The sequence below is a fragment of the Diabrotica undecimpunctata genome, chromosome 4, assembly GCF_040954645.1.
Source record: "Diabrotica undecimpunctata isolate CICGRU chromosome 4, icDiaUnde3, whole genome shotgun sequence".
In the NCBI taxonomy this organism is placed as follows: Eukaryota; Metazoa; Arthropoda; class Insecta; order Coleoptera; family Chrysomelidae; genus Diabrotica; species Diabrotica undecimpunctata.
The window spans coordinates 59,126,255-59,150,718 of record NC_092806.1 but is presented as its reverse complement, the minus strand read 5'-3'; the positions used below and the strand labels follow the sequence as shown (position 1 = coordinate 59,150,718).

At 31.6% G+C, this 24,464-nt stretch overlaps 3 protein-coding genes across 3 annotated transcripts in view; 1 reads left to right on the top strand and 2 right to left on the bottom strand.

Annotated features, from left to right (window-relative positions):
* Positions 1-3,293: 3,293 nt before the first annotated feature.
* Positions 3,294-4,985, bottom strand: AlkB (alpha-ketoglutarate-dependent dioxygenase AlkB). Its single transcript, XM_072529553.1, has one exon. It carries the CDS (start codon positions 4,378-4,380, stop codon positions 3,436-3,438), a length of 945 nt encoding a protein of 314 aa, XP_072385654.1. The 5' UTR covers positions 4,381-4,985; the 3' UTR covers positions 3,294-3,435.
* A 287-nt stretch (positions 4,986-5,272) lies between these two features.
* LOC140439566 (uncharacterized) lies at positions 5,273-8,763 on the bottom strand. Its single transcript, XM_072529552.1, has 3 exons — positions 8,637-8,763; positions 8,040-8,192; positions 5,273-7,785 (listed from the first exon to the last, which is right to left on the bottom strand). Exons 1-3 carry the CDS (start codon positions 8,661-8,663, stop codon positions 5,773-5,775), a joined length of 2,193 nt encoding a protein of 730 aa, XP_072385653.1. The 5' UTR covers positions 8,664-8,763; the 3' UTR covers positions 5,273-5,772.
* A 1,968-nt stretch (positions 8,764-10,731) lies between these two features.
* Xe7 (A-kinase anchor protein 17A) overlaps positions 10,732-24,464 on the top strand; it is a 77,185-nt gene continuing 63,452 nt past the window's right edge. Inside the window, exons 1-2 of the mRNA XM_072529550.1 lie at positions 10,732-11,342; positions 22,470-22,896. Of these exons, the coding sequence (XP_072385651.1) occupies positions 10,847-11,342; positions 22,470-22,896 (923 nt within the window). The 5' untranslated portion in view covers positions 10,732-10,846. The remainder of the gene's footprint in view (positions 11,343-22,469; positions 22,897-24,464) is intronic.

The window sequence follows — 24,464 nt, the reverse complement described above, 5'->3', positions numbered from 1 at the left end:
AATCTGGCTATTAAGGCAGAAATGACTGTGCCTCGCACATTCATACGATTAATTGCTTCAACTTTTAAATAAAAAGTGGTTCATATTTAAATGGTATCATCATCATTACTGGCTCTACAACCCTCTTGGCATGTTCTAGGATCAGCTCCTATTCCTTCCTATTCTTCGCCTTGGTTTTCCACTTTCGTACTCTACTAGTAAGTCATCTTCTACCTGGTCCTTAAATCGTGCTCTGGGCCTGCCTCTTCTCCTACTTCATCTGGTCTTTAGATATAAATGTGTTTCGATGGCTTTCGATTCTCGTTCATTCTCTTCAAATGGCCTAGCCACCGCAGCCTGTTTATTTTGATGGGCCTACCAATACTAGGTTCACTTTAAAAGCGATAAAGCTCAAAATTATAGCGCCAACGCCATTGTAAGTGCTGTGAATATGAGTAGGGCTGGTCTTTTAGAAACTGATGTTGATTGTGGCGTCGATATGTCGCTCCAAGATATGGAGTTGGTCAACGTGCAACTACTCCTCGACAGGATCGGTATGTCGTTGAATTAGCTCGTCGAAATGTGCATGTGAACTCTGTGGGCCTTAGAAAATACCCTTATTGTATGTGAACAAACTTGGAGTAATAGATTACAAAATGCTGGCCTGTACGCCAGACGTCCATTGTGGTTCCCTTGTTACGTCATGAAAATCGTGGACTCAGATTAAGGTGGGCATAATAACATGCGCATTGGGGCTTACAAGAATGGAGTTCTGTGTTATTCACAGATGAAGCTAGGTTTTGCCTCTATCCTGATTCAAGAAGAGTGAGAGTTTGGAGAGGACCTGGTTGACAAGACTCAGGCATGTATAGGGTGTTCGTTCATATAGTGGTCTACAAGTTTAGATGTAGGATGGAATATTTTTTTATCATCGAACTTTACCTGTTTTTGGGAAAGCCCTTTGGAACCAATATCAATATATTGATCGTATCTTAGAACCTGTTGTTCTTCTATTTGCCAGTCCAGGTTGACTCTCTGAACAATGGCCCCAGGACGGAGCCCTGCGGCACTCCCGCCGTGGTTCTCATAGAGTTACCCCGGTTACCCCTTGCAATATTGATGCACCTATCAGTGAAGTAGTTCCTGACCAAGTTCTGCAGATAAGGAGATATTCCCAAGTCGTTCAGTAGTCTGAAGATAATTTTCCAGCTAGCACTATTAAAATCATTTCCATATCGAGAATCCATCTAATCCTACATATGGATATCTCTCTTGAGCCTGCTTATGGCGTCTACCGCAGATTTTCTTTTCCTGAACACATACTGGCGGTTATATATGCCACCTTTCTCCATTATCTCCCTTTCCAGCCTTGTCTTCACAAGAATCTCAAATACAGCCCAAGGTATTTAATGGGCCTATAGGTTTGTACGCCCCAGGCTCCTCTAATTTATTTCCCGGTTTCGAGATAAGTATAAGATTTGGTGTTTTCAGATCTCCTAGGAACTCTTGCCATCTTAGCATGTTATTCATAATATCCTGTACCCATTGCACTTTCTCGTCCATGATGATTTTTTTTATCTCGGGTGCTATCCTATGAGCTACAGGCGCTTTTCCTGCTTTGAGCTTTTTGCCAGCGTCCGTCACTTCTTTCCTTGTGAATTAAGTCACGAGTGTCTCCACTTGGAGTGGCGTAAAGCTTACTTCCTCTTAAAAAAAAAGAGCATTGGCCAATTCTTCCCTCCGACACTCCTCGATCTTATATAATCCTCCACTCCCTTTAAAATTCCAGACAACTATTCGGTAGGCATCTCCCCAGATATCCTTTTCAGGATTCTCGCAAAGTTTTTGTCATCTTTTTTAGGCGTTTATTTCTGGTGGCAGCTTTCTTCATAGCTTTTAGTCTTTCTACCTCCACTTCCATCGCGCGGTGCCTCGCACTGTCTCTCGTAACTTTTCTTCTTAGCTTGATGTAGCATTTCCTTGTTTCATCAATCCTCTTTGTCTACCAGTCTGGATGACTGTTTGCTTTCCTACCCTGTGAACTGTACCTTTCTGCTATATCTTTTATTTTCTCATATCTTCAAAGTTTCGTGTGTGGCTCCCCATCCCTTGGATATCCTCTTTGAGTCTTTTCTTGTCAAGTAATCTCGACATACCTTCCTCTCTTTGTTTTCTTGTTTCCTTTAATATTACAGTAATGGAATCAATGTTTTGAATGTAACAGAAGAACTTTGGGTCCCCAATCATCTGGAGGCGATTTGAAGCATACATATTTTCTTTTAAAATGGTTTATTTAACCATAGTATTACGTCTTATAATATATCTGTTTTAAATGGCCTTGTGTTATACAGTGCTGGAATCTGTTGAGTGTTGAAAATAATTCCAAAAAGAAATTTAAATGATGGGGATTGGAATCAAATAAAAAAAATGTAAAAGATATGGAGTTGGTCAATGTGCAACTACTCCTCGACAGGATCGGTATGTCGTTGAAGTAGCTCGTCGAAATGTGCATGTAAACTCTGTGGGCTTTAGAAAATACCCTTATTGTATGTGAACAAACTTGGAGTAATAGATTACAAGACGCTGGCCTGTACGCCAGACGTCCATTGGGGTTGCCTTGTTACGTCATGAAAATCATTGTGTTATACAGTGCTGGAATCTGTTGAGTATTTAAAATAATTTTAAAAAGAAATTTAAATGATGAAGATTGGAATCAAATAAAAAAAATTGTTTATTTTCCTTAATATATATAGTATAGTATATTAGTTTTAGTCTTTGTTATTTTAATTTGTACAAGTATGAGAAGTTTATCAAAACTTTCTATATGGTAGTATGAGAAAAACTTTTTTCTATCTTTGGAAAATTTTAAATGAAACTGTCTAGAGTCTATCACTAATAAAAGCCACACAAGTTTTTTGTATTTTTCATTTTGGTAAAATTACACTTTGAGCAGCAACACAACTGATTTAAATAGAACCACATTTTATTATTGACTATAACTGTACTTATTTCGCCAACATGAGTGAAATAAATTATTATGTTTACTGGATAGCTCTCACAGTGGAATCTTTGCTCATTTATTAACTGTCTAATAAATGTTTATTCTTATTATTAAAGTTGAAATACTCCTGTATCTTAATCTAGCAAAACTTATCACAAATGTTTATAAAAACTTTTGTCTTAAAAATAACTGATGAATCACTCGCAAAAATATTTCTGACTACTTTGGAAACACTCTGTATAATGTAGTTAGTCAAATATAAGGCACATTTAGAAAGCTTGTAAATGTTCAGAAAAAATTTCAGAAACCCATCAAAGGTCGTTTTCATTTATTTTGCAATTTTGAAACGAATAAAGTATAAACCAAAATCTAAAAAAATATAAATATTTTATTGTTTTAATTTTTAATGAATATCTTTTGATAATTATAGAACTATCATAATATATAACAATAACTTATAACATCCCATCTCTGTTTAATCTTAACTGACCGATATCTAAAACCTGTCTGACATTAATATTAATTCTTGAATGATTTAAATAAGAACCAAAAGGCCTCCATAAAATATCTTTAGGCACTGAAAAGTCTTCATTAGTTAAGACATAGTCACTATCCCCATTCCACATTTCATTGTTAGACTTCATTATTTTTGGAACACCATGATAGCATAACCTGGAATCTTTGCTCATTATCACAATATCTCCACTATGTAAAAATATAGCAGTAGGTTTCTCATCTAAGGTTTTTCCTCCAAGTAAAAATATGGCACTTTGTCCAAAACTAAAGGAAAACAATGGAGCTTCTATATTTTCCTCTGAATGATCAGTGTGACCAGAAAGTGTTGAATCAAGATGATAATAATTTACAATTGCTGCTTCTGCACTGAAGTTTAAGAATCCTAACTTGCTGGATACATATTCAGTCATATGTTTTAAATCCACAGGAAATTCTGATTTGTTTTGTTCTGAATATATTTTAGAATCCCAATTGTGATGATACCCAAGAGTAGCCCATCGCAGACTCATTAAAATGTTCTTATCTGTTTGACTAACATCCCACCAGTCTGTATTATTTGGCACAATATTAAAGGGGTCAATGTTTAATTTATTTGGCTTTTTGGAGTATTCTTTAAGGCTCTCTTTAATCCAATACCTTTGACCACTTGACAGAAATGGATTTTTGATAAAAATTAAGCCTCTTTTGGATACAATTTCATAAGCCTCCCATTCATTGGGTTTTCTTAAACCATAATGAGACCCTTCGTTTATATTAAAATATACGTCAACAGGCTTTATTAAGGATTTTGCTAATAATTCCTCTGACTTATTTAAATTGAGAACATCATCCAAATTAGGTGGTGGATTTTTTGACTTATAATATTTAAATGATTGTTTAAACATTTTTGTTGGTTTAAAGTACACATTACGGAAGACTGTGTAAAAAATCAGCAGCCGTATTTACTAAACAGTTCAAATATTTAGTTGCAATTTTAATTAATCACTTAGATTATATAAAATCAGTGTTACCAATGGCTGGGCATGGAAAGATGCACCTCCCTGTCAAAAATTATGCGATTTTGTCCAAAATTATGCGCTGTGTTGTAAAACGTGTGAAGCAATCAACAAACATCAAACAAACCTTATTTTTATGTCCTTACTGTCATCTGTCACGTCCTGTCAGTTGTCATTGTAATAGTGATTGAAAATCATGATTGAAAATGGATTGAAAGCGTGTCACAGTCACAAAACAAATAAACAAAATGGTAAATGATGGTAAACAAAATAAACAAGAAACTGAAAAGAAAATAAGTAGGATTGAGGTTTAATTTTTATTTGTTGATTTAAGAGTATGTTAACTGTCATATAAAAGCTTGGCTAGGTTAGAGTGCCTTAAAATGCGAAATGCCCAAAAAAAGTGTGTGATACTGGTACACCCTTGCCCTTGATGGTTATGTTATAACTTAAAAACAAGAATATGGCGCATCTAGACTGGATTAATTTTAATAGGTGAGTACATAATTATATATATTTTTATCCTATTTAACTACAATTCATTTGATTGTGGAACCTGTTCACTTTTTAATGCTTATATGGTACTAAGAATAAGAACTATTCCATCATCATAGGCATATGAAAATATGCTCTTAAAGTGGCAACTGGGAACTGCAAGGTTCTAGTAAAATATCTATGGAAACTGAATACAATAAAAATTATAATTATGACTCTTTCCTACATATTTGTAATACTTTTTTTATAATTATGTAGTTTAACTTTTTTTTATTTTATTTCAGAATACCTTATGTACTGTGTCCTGTGTCATGAGCAATTGATGAACCTGTCTAGTTCCTCCATGGTATTTTTCTATGTTTCCTAGAGACAACTTATTGTGGAAGGAGTTTACTTATGTGCTTTTGAGGATAACAATGATACTCCTGTTATTCATATCAGCAAAGAAAATGTACCTTTGCAATTGAAAACTGTTGCATATACCTCAGATCGGTAAAATGTGAATACAAAAAGAACATGTTCAACTAATTTGTCTTCCTCAGAAACTGAAGACATAAAAGTTTGCAAATTATTTGCCAAGTTATTTTCTTTACTTAAAATATTATCAGGAAAATAGGATATTTTGAAAAATATACATCATTTGTAATATTTTAGCTTTAATAATCAGTTATGAATGGTACTTACAAGTAAACAACAGATTAAATATCTTAAACTAATGTAAATTATTCTATTAAAACAAAAACATAGGTATACTTAAAGTAGAAACATACTATATTAAAATACAAGCTACTGATTGTCTTTCCATGTATTATGGCCTAGCATTTTTTTGGATGGTATGAATTTTAAGCAACCGCCATTCTTTTCAACTCCTGCTTTGGTTGCCAAAATAGCCTTTGCTGTTGAAGAGTTTAATAAATTCCGTTTGTCACTTTTTATGTTAAACAAATCACTAAATATACGTTCTACACTAGCATTAGAGAATGGCAAAACAAAAAGTAGCTGTAGCGTTTTTTTTAAATTCGGAAATAAAAAAGCATTAGCATCATTTTTTAAATTAAATATTTGAGACCAATATTGCTCACAGTCATCTGAATTTAAATTTAATTTTTCAAAGTCTAATAAAGCGTGTCTTCTCCATTCATTATCTAACTCCTGAATATTAACATATTCTTTTAAAATAGGGAATTGATTAGTTACACATTGTAATGATTTTATTTCAAAGCTTTGTGCAATTTTGGGATCCAATATTGAAATTATTTTATAGATAGGGTCGTTAAAGGTGAATCGATTTTTAATATTACTAACTAACTCTATATAGAATTCTAAAATACATTTAAAAAAACTATCAAATTCTTTTTGGTTCAAATTTGGCTTTTTTTTTAATTCTTTCAAGCTTTCTGTTGCAGCAACTCCTATATAAATATCATGTAAACTAACAAAATTTGTAGGGTTTTCATGGTTAAGTCTAAATATGTCGTTGGTTCTTTTTATTACAGACATCTTTATAAAATTAGAACACAGCGTTCTCAACAGAGTTTCAGTTTGTGGCTGAACCTTACAAAGAAGTGGTTTTTCTGACTGAAAGAGTAAATTGAAATCTGTCATTAGTCCTAAAGAATATGACATAAACTCTAGATACACCGGTGTGAACAAATTTGACATGGTTTCCAACATTGTTTCTGTTGTAATTGACGGGTCTTCAAATACATACTCTGTCAAATATGCTCTAAGTGGCTCATATTGCTCAAGTACTCTATCGACACATTCTTTAATAGATAACCATCTTGTTATGGCTGGAGAGAGTATCTTGTGAATTTTCACTTGAAAAAAATTTTGGAACTCTATAAATTTGTGTCTCCTCAAAGCACTCCTATTAAAATGACTGCCTATGTTCCGTAGCAGATCTTCCACATGCCTAGGTAATTTTAAACAGGCTTTTGATGTAGCTAAATGTGCCATATGACATGAGCATCTAATGCATACTATGTGTGGAAATTCTTCTTTTAACTTGGAAAATACAGAGTTAAACTCTCCAACCATAACATTGGTGGTATCTGATGAAAACCCTACAAAATTAGTCAGTGGAATATTCTTTGAAGTTAAACAGTTCTTTAGAATACCATATAAATCACTAGCTGTTGATCCATGAGCCTCGACAAGATCAAAAAATTGTGTTTTGGTTGAATTATTTTCATAAATTATAGTAGTGAATGCACATTGCTTTTTTACTGAAATATCAGTAGTTTCATCCATAACCAAAGAAAAAAAACATCCTGGCTCCCTTAATTTAATATATAGTTCTTCAAGAAAATTATACCCCAAGTTATTGCAAATAATTGACTTAGCTTTGGTTCGTTTTAAGTGTAATTGTTTAGCAATTTTCGAGTCATAACATATATTTTGAATTAAAGGAGTTAGGGTGTCTACTAATAAAAATGGCAGGTTATTGCTTGCCAACAAGGCACATAACTTTAACTCTGCCGTTTTTACAGCTACATCATCAGCATTTGGTTTATACAATTCAGTGAGTTTAGTATTGCTCGCCACTTTTGTCCAATTTAATTTATGCCTTTCACTTATTGAATGTTTTAGTAATACACTTTTATGAGCTACAATATCACAATCACATACCTTGCAATAGGCGTACTCATTACCCTCAGATGATGGTTGTTTTATTGATTTTTCTAACCAATTCTTAAACTGTGGTACACTTTTCCAAGAGCTGTTAAAAGTCTTCTTTTTTTCACTCTTTGATGCTTTCTCTATTTTTATTTTCTTTTTTGCTGGTGTAGGATCATTCTAAAAATATAATCATAATTTAGATGGTGTAAATCAATAAAATATTAGTCAAAGTCAAATACAAATGTATTTCACTACTGTAGTAGTTTTAAATCTTTCTCATATTATACCTAATTTCTGTAATTATATCTGATATTTGTAGTTTATAGTTTAATTTAATTATATTATCTATATAATTTTAATAAATAAATACGATATGAAGTCTGTGTTTTTATGTAATTTTTATAAAATTATCAATTGCTTCAATACATTACCATAGTATCGCCATTGTCACTCATAATATGAGAATGTGTGGGAGCAGGATAAATAGGGGAGCCTTCAACTTGATGACTGCAACCTGGCTTTTCTACATCAAGTGGTACTGGGGAATCTTTCTGCTTATTTGTCTCTGTTTCCTGATGTTTACTCTAAAAAACAATTTGCTTTATTAAAACACAAAATTTAATTTTAAGAAGCTTAAAAGATCTATACAAAATCTACTGAACTTTTACCTCTCATTCACAGCAGGTATATGTTGGTAATTTTGATTTTTGAAGAAGCATAAAGATATTGTAAACTATATGGTACTTAAAAAAACCAATAAGTACCATTAATTATTGTATAGGAAATGATTTTTTGATGTGAACAAAAAATAATTATTTTAAACTATTGAACATGCATCCTAGAAGGTACAAATTTAGTTATGGTTAATGCTTATGTGATTTCTCTATTATATATATATATATATATATATATATATATATATATATATATATATATATATATATATATATATATATATATATATATATATATATATATATATATATATATATAAATGATTGTAACTTTTAACTATTTTTTATATTTACCTTAAAACTGAAAAGCCACTTATCCATTTTCTATATATTTTTTAGTTTCTTTGCACAAACACAACACACAAAGTAACAGTTGAAGAAGTACACTTGAATAATTAATTTTTTTTTTCAATTTGTGCCTTATATTTATATATGTAATTTAATGTGAAATCCCTGTAAATACAAATGTGAAGTACCTACCTACTCAAATATATGTGAAACCTTTCCTTCAATGTGTATTGATTGGGTATTGTCAGATAGGGGGATTTTTCTGGTGAGAAATATTTGCTTGGGGAATAACAGGGCACTTTATAGTTAGATTCTTACTACAAAGAATGAAAAATGATTTTAATGTAAATGTTATTTATATTATACAAATGACCTTTTCCTTTTCAGTACCTTTCAATAATTGCTCCCTCCAAATAATGGTGAAATTTTTAAAACAAATTTATTTTTTGGTTTTGAGATATTTAATATGTCTTGGCAGACCTCACCCGCCTACTCCTGTTACTATGGGAAATTGAGATTCATATACTTGTTATGCAGTTTTTTTCGGTTTCTTACAAATTATTACATATATAGAAATTATTACATTTTATGATCTGACAAAGTAAGGAATAGAGATTCCTATAATTTTGTTAGATACACTTCTAGATGTTAACCTATGGTATTATTCTATGGCCTCATGAATGTTGCTGCTGTCAATTCGTTCGAATTATAAAAAAAACAATTCAGAAGAATTTAAACATTGCTGAAAAATATTTGAAAGATTTAGGAATATGACAAAATAAAATATGAGGAAAGCTTTGAACCCTCATTTAGCTTGAGTTGTACAACAACCAGCATTACACTTATCAAATACCCCTATACCAGGCCCATTAGAAATGACCACCAATAAAAAAAAGAAATTGCAAATACTAAAAAAGATAGAAAACGCGATATTTTTGCACATTTTGTCTGTCCTGGTTGTGTATGGAGAACATTGTAGCATGTTGCTCTGAATGCACAGAGAACAATTTGGAGTAAAATTCAAAGTTGTATTTTGAGCAGAGAATTTTTCTGTTTATTGTTATAACCAAATTTGTGTAGGTTAATATTTGTATTTTAATAAAACATCTGTAGGAATTTTGGAAAACATTTGTTTACCAAGTGCTAATAAAAGTTAAACAAAGCAGAAAATTAAAGGTTTTAGATTAATTCCTATATTTTTTGAAAAATAAAACAACAAAAATAGAATAACATAAGGTCCTTAAGTAATAGACACGTAAACCGACAAAATACTTAAAAACATTATGTGAATGTTATCTGAAATTTGTAAGTCATTTAAATTTTGGTCCTGATGGACTCCACAGGTGACTTTTTCAGACCACCCGTCCACTCCCGGGTTAACCCTAAACCACTCTTAATGAAGGTGACTCAGGTGGCCGAAAATCAATTTTTACATGTTGTAAATTTATTTTCGATATAATGCCGCCATAGAATGGAAATTTTCTTCCATAAAGTAATTTTTATTTGCTAAAGTTAATGCTGTATAACTATAAAATGTCAGGTCAGTACAAACATCTTTTTTTAAAGGAAAAAAGAAGACGCGGACTCTTCTTATAAACGTTGTAAGCTGTGGCTTGGCCTTGGCTTTTTCTTTTGCTTAGCTGGATTATGCGAAATTGTGCGATTTTATGAAGGATGCGAAAATTATGCGCTGGGAATTAAATTATGCGCAAATCGCATAATTATGCGCCGATTGGCAACACTGTATAAAATACTTTAATTTATACTTTTTCATATTTGTAGAGATTTTTCTTCTTCTTCTTTTTGATGATTTATTTATTATTTTGATTTTAGTTATTATATAATTTCTTGATATTCATCTCCATAATATACTGTAAATGTTGTCAATCAATGTATTGTTATTATTTTATTGGTCTTTTATTGTACTTAAACTAAAGTAAGAACTTTTTATAAGAAGCTATGAATTTAGCAGTTACTACAAAAATAGAACTTTATGTAATTATTAAACATTTTATATAATGAACGTCCATAAAAAAGAAGATGAATTTGAAGTAACATTTTGTTCTCTGTATTTTGTCTTTTGTCAATCCATGTTGTATATTTTTTTGACAGTTAGTAGTTTATGGAAGTAACAAAAAGTTATATTTGGAGAAGCATTATTTAATTAGAGAATTTCTCTTAACAACTCTGTAACAAATTAGAGAAAGGCTCTAATTATGAATGCTTTTCAGATATGTCACAATACCAACGATTTAGTACCCTTGTACCTGCCGCAACAATTATATTTAAAACCTATAGCCAGAATAAATATATCACTACAACTTCCAAATGTAAAAAAGTTAGGAAAAAGTGTTTCACATTGGGAGATCATGGATAAAATTAGAGCTTTAATAAAACCCGACGAATTTACTACTTTTAAAGTAACTAAGACTACAATCGAATTTGTTAGATTTGAAGGTGAGCTGGGGACTAGAGATAGATTGGATCGTGTTTTGTCGAAAATCAACAATAAAATGATTAAATTGAAAGACTTTAGCGATCTAATGCGACTTAAAGCTGTTGAATGGAAGTCAGATTTTCCAACTAGACGTATTTGGGATGACTTCTTCCATAATGCCAAAGATATGGACGAGATGAAACCAGGGCAGAGACCAGATACTATTCATATTTTAAATTTACCGTCAAAGTGGTTTATACCCTACCATCTTTCAGGTTAGTTTAATTTAATATTACTGAACTAGTTTTGCTAAATCTAATCTACTACCACAATTTTTAAATCTATTATTCTAAAGCACACTTTATAATGTGCTGCAGACTAATGTTATTGGTATGGTGATTGTAGCTGCATAATCTTCATTTTCCACAGAAATCTTTAGAACACGTAAGTCTAAGATCCCACTGCAAGATCACTACATTCATAATAAAACTCACATTTTTACATACATTTAAACATAGGAGAATACATTGATAACAGGTTTCCAGTTATAAAGTGACCACAAATAGTTTTGATTCAATTAATGGTAATTAATTTTTAAACAATTTTATTGCATTCATTTATTTTGTTATTTATTTAATATATGGAACAACCCCATTAAATGTTACAATATACAATATACAAAATAGTGTTTAAGTACACAACATACAATATACAAAATAGTGTTTAAGTACACAATATACAATATACAAAATAGTGTTTAAGTATAGTATTTATAAAGTCAGTTGAAACATTTCACTCCGACGAGATTTATAAGGGCAGTTCAATATTAAATTTACCGGTAATGAAGTTAAAGTATAAATAACACGCGTCAATGTTTCAAACGTATTTGAACAATCCCTGTACTTCGTAGGAAAGAGATAGAAGAAAGAGAGAATGAAAGATACATCCCATCAAATAAATATTGGACATTGATATGTTATTCAAAATCACCAATATTTAACAGGCTACTTGGAGGTTCGCTTCCAGCCGGCGGCGATGGTGTACAGATAAGAACACTGTTGATTCATGCCAGTGCTGTACAGCTAAAATGTTCATTATTTTACGAAGTATAATAACTGTTTTAAATGATTATACTGCCAATATGGCCTATTGCCATTATATATAAATTATTTTTGTTGCTAAATATGACATGTTAAAAACTTTTTTATACACTTATGTACTTTATGACGTGTTTTAAGAAAATTAAAATTGTCCTTATACTCTTCATTAATCTATATTTGAATATAAAAATAAATGATGCGCCCATGTCTGGTAATATGATATTATTCTTTTAATGTTTGTTGGCAACCAGTTTTTTGGGTGTTTCAACTGACTTTATAAATACTATACACAATATTTTAAGATAACAAAATTAAATACTTACTAAATAATACAGACTAAATATATATATACACATACACATACATGTACACACACATATATATATATATATATATATATATATATATATATATATATATATATATATATATATATATATATATATATATATATATATACGTGTGTGTATATATACCCATATATACACACATATGTATATTTAAATCTTAAATCCTATAAACCCAGCAAATTTTATGATTCTAAGATCCAGCACTATAAAGATGCGAAAACAACATTAAAAATAAAAAAATATAAAAAGTATTACATAGTTACAATAAAAACATACAGTATTATTACAATTAAGTTAAGTTTCCACACCCTAAGGTACCAGTAACTCTTTTCTACAAATATTTATATATTTATTGAGAGACATATTAAATACATATACATTCAGGTTGTTTAACCAAGATAAGTATCTATTCAGTGGGCTATTAACACCATAGGTTGGTCTACAAAACGGAACATTAAAAGTACATGGATGACACAAACTATGGTAATATGGTACTCTAAGACCAATCTGACTCGCAAGAGAAGGAACAATGAATCCTACCATTTATTAATTTAAAAATCAAAGTTAGGCCAAACAGATCCCTCCTCACACTTAAAGCAGGCAAGCTCATAGACCTCTCCAGGATAGTGTAGTCATGATCTGCACTGCTAATCCTACTTTGAAAGGTCCACACTCGTAGGATTTGGTGCTAAAATATTTCTAAGGAATCAGAATGTATCTGGAAATAAGGAGACCATCTGGCTGAACAGTACTCCAGCATGGACCTGACCAAAGAACAATAGACCATTATTGTTGCTGCAATGGAGAAATAACTAGAATTTCTAGTAACAAAGCCCAGCATCTTCAACCCCCATATATTAATATGAGTGACAAAAGTTAATTTCTCTTCAAAACTTCACGTAGATCTACTACTGTAGATATGTATTTTAGTATGCTGGTTATCAATAAAGTAACTTGACTCAAACCTACTAGTTTTCCTAGAGAAACTTATAAAATTGCATTTGTTGATATTCAAATATAACTTATTTTTTGGCACCACTCTGAAAAACAATCCTGATATACAAGTCCTCCTGTAGCAGTTCCTGATCAAAAATACTTTCATTGGTTCTCCAAAATTTGAGATCATTAGCAAATTTAGTACAGCTGCTATACAAACAACATGTAACTATATCATTCATGAAAATATTAAATAGAAGAGGAGAACTATGGCCAGTGAAAGAGCTTCTCCACCAAGAAACAAAGTTTGGGTCGAACCCATTCAAAATCAACTTAGTATACAGTATTTCCTGATCAACACAATGAAACGCCTTAGAGAAATCTATGTAAATTGAATCAGTTTGCTTCTTGATTTCAATGTTGTTTAGAATATCAAGTTGATAGGTTAATAGAGTAGTCAAAGTTGATTTGTTTTTGGAGAAGCCATGTTGCTCCTTACATAAGAGACCTTTACACATCCAAGAAATCTGCTTGCTAACTAGACAATCAAATAATTTTGGTATTGCAGGTTGGATACAGATGCTGCGATAGTTTTCAATGTTATTTTTTTGTCCAGTTTTAAAAATTGAAACAACTTAGCTTTCTTTCCAAATGTTAGCAAAGAAAATGTTTGAAGATGACAAAGACTTGTTAAATAGTAGATACAATGGCAATACAATTGTGCACACACATTTTTCTAGCAATATGTTGGGAATACCATCAGCACCATTTGTAAGCTTATTATTTGTAAGAGCCACAATTTCCTTAAAGATTTGTAGCTTTAAAATTTCTGTGCACTTATTACTAATATTCATCACAAATTATTTTCAAGAGAGTACGAAGTGTTTTGATTGTCAGTATAGACAGATTGAAAAAAATTCCTTAAACAAATTTACCATCTCTTGACCATCCATAGCAGTTTTATTGTAGATTTCACAGGAAGACTGTGGAGTATTAACAGGTAAAACGGGTATTATTAATTAGACAGTAGATATATACTTGTTCCATCCTTGTTTCTGCAATTTTCACATACCTGGAATTTACAAAAATTATTATTCCACCTCCGTTGGACTTATGGCTCGAATTGCAATTTATATTGCAACGGAAAATACTAAAACCTTCACATTTGAGTTCACAATTAGAAAAGTCCTTATTTAAATTACTTTCAACCATGACGATAATGTAATTACTGCTCACTACCCTTGATGTTAGTTCATGTAATTTGGTACAGAGACATCCGACGTATTGAAAATAGACATTTAATGGGGTGCCGTCGTGTTTTTTTGGCATTTTAGTTTCCACAACACGCTCATAGTTATGATGAATAATGACCAAACTCTCCTCACCAGCAGAAACTCTTGCTTCCAGATTCGCCTTGCCTTTTTAATAGGCTTTCTGTTGCGTCAGTATCTGATCATAGGACATTATATAGCTTGTTCCTTGCAATTTTTTCCCATATTTTATTGCCAGCCTTATTGTATCCATGTTGCAAACAACGTTGACGGCCCTTGCCTTGTTATTTTTGATTAGTTCTACACAAATAACTTTCTCTATTGTTGGAAGTTTCTGCTGCATCTCTAATTTATTAAAAACCTGCATTTTTTATGAGCAATACAATCCTTTAAATTTGTGGAATTAGACTCAGGAATATTATATTATTATAAGCTATCAATTTTTTGCTCTTATTGTCTCTGACTCACCTCATAAAATATTGACTCAGCATTGGTGGATTTATGCTTTGATTTTTTCTCCTCCAACAATCCAACCGAATGCTTCAGAGTTTGCACTTCCTCTTCCAATTTTAAGCACCATAGCTGGAAAACTTTTGAATGCTTCGCGACATTCCTGAAATACATGAGTACGTTTTTGTAAGACAACTGCTCTAGTCTCAGTTACAGAAAGACCAGAGCATCTTTCGGCTAGATGAATGCGTGTTCTACAGCTGTCGCATGACTTTATTAGTTTTTCGACACTTCTCAACTCAAAGGAACAGGCCGGGCAGGTATTTTTAGGTGTGGCAGATTATAACATCAAAATTTATTTTCAATAAAAAAATCACAAAACTTCTGCCAAATCTTGAAAATAGAGAGGTAGGAAAAATCCAAAAGCAAATAAATTTGTGAATTTTGTGAATACTTTTATAAAATCATGCCAATTTTAATTATGATTAGAAAGCATACTCTTGCTACGCCATTGGTAAAAAGTCTAAGAGTTTGTTTTAAAAAGAGTTTTTAAATAAAATTCGTTGCTCATGACATATTGCATGTTTTTTTTTTTTATAAAGAAAACTATTTTTTTTAATATGATAATATGAGGTTGTCTGAGAAAAAATGGTTGCAAATTAGGGTTGCCAGCTGTTAAAAACGCTTGGTATCAAAGATAAAGTAAAATAGAGTTAGCGCACAACGGCACTGGTTTAACAATGATAATATGTATCTGATTAACACTATATATCGACAAATGCTTTAAAAACTCACACTCATAGGAAAAATCACCACAAGTACATAATTTTAGGTCCCCCAATAGTAATTATACCTACAGTGCAAAGATCTGGTTTGTTTACTAACCATTTATTTCAATTTAATAAGATTTAATAAGGAAGTTTTTCCTAATAATTTTGAAGACATTCACTTTTGTACATTTTACACACTTTGAATCTATGAACCATGCGTTAAAAGATTTGTATCCCAGACGAGATCTGTTTAGTGTTGATTATAATGAGTTGAACTTTTAATATAAATTTTTGAACAACTGTCTCCAGATGGCTCTTTTTAACCAGAATTTTAATATGCTCCAGCTGAAAAAGTTGTGAAAAATTCAGAAAAAATTTTAGACAGAAAAATATTTACATTATATTTTATATGCCTCACATTTTTTTAACATTTTATTCTAAATATCTTAAAAAATATAGCTATAATAAAAATGAATGGGAGTAAAATTGTTTGCAGTTAAATTTTCCATCAAGTTGCATGTGTAATTAATTAATAAAAAAATATTCCAAAGGTTAGAAATAAAAATTCTTAAAAAAATGTAAAAGTAACAAAAAGTAAAGTTGCAAATTTTTAAATAGGACGAGGAGTCAAATGACCCATAATTTGTGTTAGTTGACATATAAGTTATCAACAAATTATGTTTTAAAGACAGTTGTAGGGGTTTGTAACCCCAGCACAGTGTTAAGTTGCAAGAACTATTTTTGCATACAAATTTTTCTGTTATTTCTGTATTAACATAAATTTTTGAAATTGCTAAAAATTGTTTAAAAATTATTGTATAAATATTTTTATTTAGTCTAGATTTTTAGTCTATAGAATTTTTCATATAAAAATGAGTGCACAACATTCAAGATTTACGACGTCAGAACTCCACAGCGTTGCCAAAACATCAGAATAGGTAATAAATAAGGAATTTTTAAAATGTCAACTATTTAAGAATACAATACACTAGTCAAATTGTTGGATCACTAGTTGGATTTTTAAAATGTCGTAAAATGAGTAAAAAAACTCAAAGGTTTTATAAACTTAATACACCCAATGCTAATAATAATATATATAATTAACCAATTGACTAATGTAACTAACCTTTTACCATCTGTTTTTGTGGTTCTGAGACTTCTTTTGTCTTTATTTTGCCATGAACGACATATTGTTCCATTTTGGAAGATCCATGTTTCACAAAAAAAACAAACTTATACAAAAATTTCTCTGAGGTATAATTTCTTAAAATAAAGTTCTCTTTACTGCAATATTAGGCAGTTCCATAACTCTATGCCTTGGAGAATCTTTTTTTCATCTGAAATCCAATTCGTTTAATAACCTCCATAATGATGTAATGGATCCATCGAACATCTGCTTCTTAACCATGTTGTCTCTTATCAATTTTAAAGTTACATGTTTTTCTACAAAGAGAACACTATTATTTAATAAACATTTCTTATGAACCATCATTTTGTCTATATTTGCTAATTTGTCAAAGTTCTTACTTGTTTTGTACATGTCATAAATAAGATCACGAATACCACTGACATTCAACTCTTCTGTATTAGTTTGTCTTTTTGTAATACCGTTTTTTAGGAGGTGGTTTTAAAAGTTCATTATTTTTAATATCTTGAGAAATATAAAGAGTAGATACACTTATTTTTCAGACTACTTCAACACACTAAAATACATAAAAAAACATTTTAATACAAAATTATATATTCTGAATTCTTTAACTTCCCTCTTTTAGAGTATTTAATAGTAAAAACGTCCCGCCATTATTTCTTGTTCAAAATAATCTATTAAAGTTTATCAGCTATTATCAGCTCTCTACAGACTATTCAGTTGTTTTGGCACAGTACAATCACAATACACAACAATAATTAGTTTTTTAAACAATTTAATAATATATAATATATTGTGAAACAAATTGTGTAAGAAATCAAAACAAAATTCTTACTTTTTAGCATCTTCAATAATTTTACATGATGTATCATGAATCTTGAATCACTTTAGTGTTATATAATACATTAAGTTTTACTACTCCTTCTATGTTATCTTCATCTATTAGCTTTAGCATCTCAGTTGATGTATCATCTGGACCACAAGCTTTCCTAACTTTAGCATTTTTTATATCCTATTCTACCTCTGGTTTCATCATTTCTGAACCGTCAATAAAATTTTGGTAGAATTCAGCAATATTATTTCAGTCATCTTGAAACAACTCTGATATATACAGTTGCCATTCTCTTCGTATTTCATTCTCATTTACAATAATTTTGTTGTTATTGTGAACTAGTATAAAGGAAACACATTTTTTAATATGTTACTTATTTCTTTTACTTTTTTGTGCACATTAAATAAGTTGGGCTTAGATATCATATCCTCCATTTCGTCGCACCTCTCTCATCCATTTTTCGTTGGTTAATTTTATTTCTCTTTTAATTCTTCTAAGTAGATGTATATCTTTTAATTCTTCTCTGTAGATGTTTATATTCTCTTTCATTCGATTTTATAAGTCGACGTTGTTCCATCAATTTCAAGATGCCTTCTAATTTATTTTTCTTCATTAAGTTACTTCTATAATCATTGTTTGTGGACATTTTTGTTAACTTGGTGTTTAAATTCATTCTATAGTTCCTCTGGATCTTCTAGTTGGTCTCCAATGTTCTTTATTCTATTGTTAAATTCTTGTTTATTGTTATCTTTTATGCTTATATCGTCCAAGTTAAGTACATTTATTTTTGTTTTTTGTCGCTGGATTCGTTTTAACCTTTGTTTAATGTCTTCATTTGATCTACATAATAAAAAATATGTACAACAATAATAGCGGCCAGGTCGAGGTGGAAAGTGAACTTACTGTTTTCTGTCAGCAAGGGTGTGCGACAGGGGTGCGTACTGAGCCCCATGCTCTTTAACATGTACGGCGAATGGATTATGAGAAATTCGTAGAACTGGGAAGGAGGAATCGCCATCAATGGCACCAAAATTAATAACCTTCGGTACGCTGATTACACCACACTCATCGCTGCATCTAAAGAATTAGAAGAACTCATACAACGAGTTGAATAAAACGTTTAGAAGTTGGTCTCCAGATTAACAAACAAAACCAAAACAATGATAATAGACCTACAGAACCCAAATAATTTAAATATAAAGAAAACCTATAACATCGACAGTATTATCGGCATTTTCACTTATTTCGGTTCCTTAATAACAAACCAATGGGGATCCCGGGAAGAAATTAAAAGAAGAATTGCTCTGGTCAAGATGACAAAACTTACAAAGATTTGGAAAGTCATTGTATAACGCTTAACACCAAAGTGCGAAAAGTTAAGAGCTTGATATTCCCTATATTCCTATACGCATCTGAATGGTGGTCAATAAAACAAACAGACAAAAACAACGTAGATGCCTTTGAGATGTATTGCTGGCGTTGAATGTTACGGATGTCTTGGACTGAGAAAAGAACTAATTTATCAATCATCCAACAGATTAGAGATTAAAATAAAGAAGAAACTACATACCATAGTAGCTAAAAATATTACCCTTCGACCACGTTATTAGAAGAAATGAAGATATCCAACCAGATATACAGATCTTATTGCGAAACTCATAGGCAAGGCTCTACCACAATCAATAAAAACATCGGAAGATCGAGACAAGTGGAACCTGACAGTACAAGAGATTTCAAGAAATCACGATGCTTGAAAACAAATTACCGACTAGGAAAAAAAAGAGAATCACTTTTTATTTAAACAATTTTTGGCAAATATTTTTGCACATACACAAGATGTATGGAATACATGTTTTTTTTTATGTTTCAACGTTTATTTGATATTTAAATTGAAGGGTTGCGTGCACATTGTATAGTTTTGAGAAAAATGAGAAAAACGTGTCATTTAGTCATAGTTGAAATTATGTGAATTTTTTTATTTTACATTTGTAATATAACCAAAAACTCATGTTCTATCACTGTAATAATGCAGAAAATCAAAAATAAAATAAAAGAGGACAGTCTAAAACACTCTAATCAGAATCGTCATTTTTTGGCAATCAGCATCTGCCCGTTTGATTGTATCATAAAATGTTTGTCAAAAAGGGGGAACATATTTTTTCACTAAAGGCATATGTCTATCGTATTTTGCTGATTTCAGTGGCTCTTTCCCTTATAAGCCAGAGGAGTTCCGTTTAGGTCAATAATCGTTCCTGAACTTTTATTTAAAGCATACGACGTTAAAGAAAAAGGATAATATACTTCAGTTATCGAAATATTCTCAGGGGATGCAGAATCATATATAAATATTCTATATTTCGATAAAGTAAAACCGTAAAGGCGCTTTTTAACCACAGCGGATTTAAAAAAAAAGGCTCGGGATATGTTTTGAAATCAAACACCATGTCCTGTGTTTCACGTTCCACAGTGAACTTTTTACCATAGCTTTCAACTAATGAATACCATTCGTCGGGTACATACAAAATCTCTTTCTTTCGCTTCTTTTTTTCAATTTGTGCAAAATCTCGGTCAAACGGTAAGAAGCTGTGATCTTTCTCGGGTAAATGGTGTACTATTTTTGAAAATCTTCTGTTCTTGGCCAAAGTTGAAAGGAAATGGATCATAACAGCATTTTTGTTCTGTCCTCCACAGTTGTCAGCAAAAAGACTTTATACTTCCGTATAAAATGCCACAAAAACAATACACATTCTATGGAACCTTTCTTCGCAACTGTTTCGTCAAACATATAACTGACTAATTAATTAAAATCATGACTAATTAATTATTAGAAGAAGAGTAAAAAGGCTGATTGTAAGCCCAGATCTGACTAGCATAAAATATTTCCCCCGTAGTCAAAACAGGACTTCCGGAGATGAACTTCTTTTCGAACGTTCAGTTGGTGCTTAAGTTCGTCCGTAGAAGCAGCATCAAGTTGTATTTTCAACAGATCACAAGTAGCACAAGTGTCCGATCGCGGATAACCAAATGACAAATTAAAATGTTCTGTGAAATACCTATAATAGTAATCATACGTAACTGTAGGTTTTATTTTTCTTGTCTTTAACAGACAATATTGCTCGGAATCATATTTTTTCAAATAAAGTTCGTACATTTTTTGCACATTTAATTCTGCAGATAGATATTTCTTTTTATTTTTATTTCGTGAATAGTGTGATTCACGCACTGGAAAACTATTTATGTACTCTTCAATCTGTTTCACAATATTTTCTTGCTTTTTATTTGGTCGATTATGGTGTTTACCAGGGGAATCCTTTTCAAGCACCACACCAGAAGCTCTTGATTGTGCCATTTTCAATACTCTTGATTTGTGAACCGCATGTAAGTTACAACATGCTGAGCGACACACTATTACAGATTTTGTACCCATTTTAACACTATAGCGATAAGAATACTTCGTTTCACGTACGCTGGTTTTTCTCATTTTAGATACTTTTCTTACATCTATGAGTGACCTTAAATGACTATCTTGAATGTTGTTATCTCCCATTGCATAAAATGCTGTAAATATTGCATCTTTCTCCATTTCCGTCAGTTTTTCTAAGCACCGGCTACGACACTCACACATGGATCCTTGTTGCTTTGCTGCAATAGTTTTACCACTACTAGTTGTGTATTCTTCTTCAGAATTTCTTTCCAATTTTCTAATATTTCTTTTCCAAGCTTGGGGAGTACATTTGCGTTTCTTAGTATTGTCTTTTAAACGCTTTTCTGCAGTTGTCTCTACAATAAAACATATATAAATGTGGTTCATAGATATAAAACTAAACTAAATAATAATCAAATGAATCAAATAACTTATCATTTGATTCGTTTGCAGTTACATGCTTTGGAATAGGTCCCCGATTTAAACCTGAACCGCCAGCTTTTTTCATCTTATATTTTTAAAACATAAAATTACTTTGTTTGTTATCGTTGTTTAAATCATACTTTTTGCTTCTTTTGTTTCACTTTCTTCTTCCACTATATAATGTGGGTCAGCATCACTATTACCGGAATCATGGTATGGATCACTTTCACCAGAAAACTCAGTAAAACTAGCCATTTTCGCGGAGCGATATACACACTGCACTTTACAAACGAGGAAAATGTGAGGCTAGAACTTTCTTAGCCTTGGGCGCAAAAACCGGTCATGTGAATCACATGGCCGGTTATTGTTCTCAATACCATCGATCCTAAGGACTATGCTATTAACATTTTTGGTGCAATAACCGTCCACGTTATTCTTCATTGAGATTCTTACACAATACGTGTACGGGTTTTTTTCCAAACTGTGAGGAGGTATTTTTGAAGCAAGAAATGCCATAAACTCAATTTCGACAAAAACTGTCTTTGACCGGGTTTGCACCAAACCCTTCAATTATTGTCTTTTAGTTTTTTTTTTTTACTTTCAAAACAATATTGTCGATATTATTTGTTGGTATCATTAATATATTTTTCATGTTGGCCATATATTATTTTTTAAGTAACAATTATTATTTTTGCTTAGGTGAAGAAGAAATGACACCATCAGAGAAAATATTCTACAGGGTGTTTGAGAAATTCGGTCATATCAGGTTTGTAGATATACCCATATGTGATCCTTATAGGAAAAAGATGAAGGAGCACATTTCTGGAATGAAGAATTCTTCCTTTGATGAAACTGAATTTTTCGAAGGGTATGTTCAGTTTAAAGACTATATAGGATTTACAAAAGCTATGGATGCTTTTAAAAATATGAAGCTAGTCCATAAAGATGATGATGCCACTTTAGAAGTGAATATTAAAGTGGATTTTGATAGAAGCAAACATCTTAGTGATGCTTCTATTAAAAGGAGAGAGATTGTTAGAGATCGATTGGAGAGGAAGGTTAGAGAACAAGAGGAAAAGGAGCGTGCAGAATTTGAAGCGAAGAAGAAAACAGAGGAAATCGAAAGGTTGCTTTATTTTTTAGATAGTAACAGTTATATTAATTAATAATTCCTAAAGATTAGGTGCCCATTTACATTTAGAGTTAGATACACAAACACACACATACACACACACACACACACACACACACATACATACACACACACACACACACACACACACACACACACACACACACTCTGCCTACTCCTCAGTGTCAAGTGACTACCCGTCTTACCCTGTGTAACTACTTTTATATCCTCAGTATGCGTGGGAACGGTATTCCCGAAAACAGCGAGCGAGATCGGATGGCGCGGGGGTTAGCTGTTAGGGCGTTTATCAATTTCGATGGCTTCACGAATAATTATATGAATATATACAATATGTTCCACTAAGTTGGAACCGTATGGAAAACTTTTTTATTATTAATTTTACGAAAAAAAATTATTCTTCATAAGAAGCTCTGCATGTTCTAAAATCTAACGATCATCGGATATCAAATTTTATTAATAGTATACGAGGTATGCCACAAAATATGAATTTCGCTCAAGAGTAAAGTACCTTTTCGATATTTCACAATATCGAAAATTATTATTAAGAAAAGTTGGTCAAAACTAAAAGCTACGTTCAAATTTCTACCAAGTATTTCTTTAGGAATTGAGAATAAATATTGCTGTAATAGTGATGTATAGAAAGTCTACTTTAGGCTTTTCTAATTTAATTTCCTTAAAATATGACTTAAGTAGCCTTCCCATACACCACTATAAGTGTGGGTGTGTTTAAACATAAATAAATCTAAAAGTGACCTTTTTTGTTATAAGGTGACGTGATACACCAATTATTTGCACACATGAATAATATCAACATGGTTGCACTTTAAAATTTGATCATCTAATAATATGATTTTAACAATGGACGGTTTTGCCTCCCACACCATAAATGGCTGTCAGTTTTAGCGATCCCTAGTGACTGCCCCTTGAATGTCTTCTAGGTTATTGGCTGTCTCGTGGATCACTAAAGTATAGTATGTAGGATTTCTTATTATCAACAGAGCACTAGCACACAGTCTAATTACCTTTGATATAGAAATTTTTAGTTTTTTGTAAGTATAGCTTTCTTATCGCTCACTACGGAGGGAATGCATTGATCGATGCAGCAGATCGGGTAGACGTGTGAAATAATAAAAACAAAAGAAACGCAAAGTAACGACAGATCGCGCGACCACACACTACGTGGAGTAGCAAACGTAGTCCCATGCGCGTTTCTTAATAAAATAACGATAATAACCACGATAAATGCTCCTCCTCCTCTGACACTACCGGAGTGCACATCCCATTTTTTTAATATTTTTAATACCAAATATATGATGGCGATTTTAACTAAACTAAACTTAACTTCAAGCTACGGACAGAATAAACACAAGTCATCGCGTGATACAGTAGACTCCCTCTATAACGAGAACTGAAATGACAGACTAATTACCTCGTTATAAGCCGATCTCGTTATATCAGACAACAATAATACTGTGCATACATAATGAATATGTAGTTTTCTAAAACATTAACTTCCTATAGTGAAACCATTCGGAGCAATA

What these genes read in the sequence shown, in the direction of transcription:
- AlkB (XM_072529553.1), bottom strand. Translation starts at nt 4,380, where the DNA reads ATGTTTAAACAATCATTTAAATATTATAAGTCAAAAAATCCACCACCT.
- LOC140439566 (XM_072529552.1), bottom strand. Translation starts at nt 8,663, where the DNA reads ATGGATAAGTGGCTTTTCAGTTTTAAG. An exon ending in AGTGGCTTTTCAGTTTTAAG is followed by an intron (nt 8,193 to 8,636) that starts GTAAATATAAAA and finishes ATTGTTTTTTAG; the next exon opens with AGTAAACATCAGGAAACAGA. An exon ending in GTGACAATGGCGATACTATG is followed by an intron (nt 7,786 to 8,039) that starts GTAATGTATTGA and finishes TTATATTTTTAG; the next exon opens with AATGATCCTACACCAGCAAA.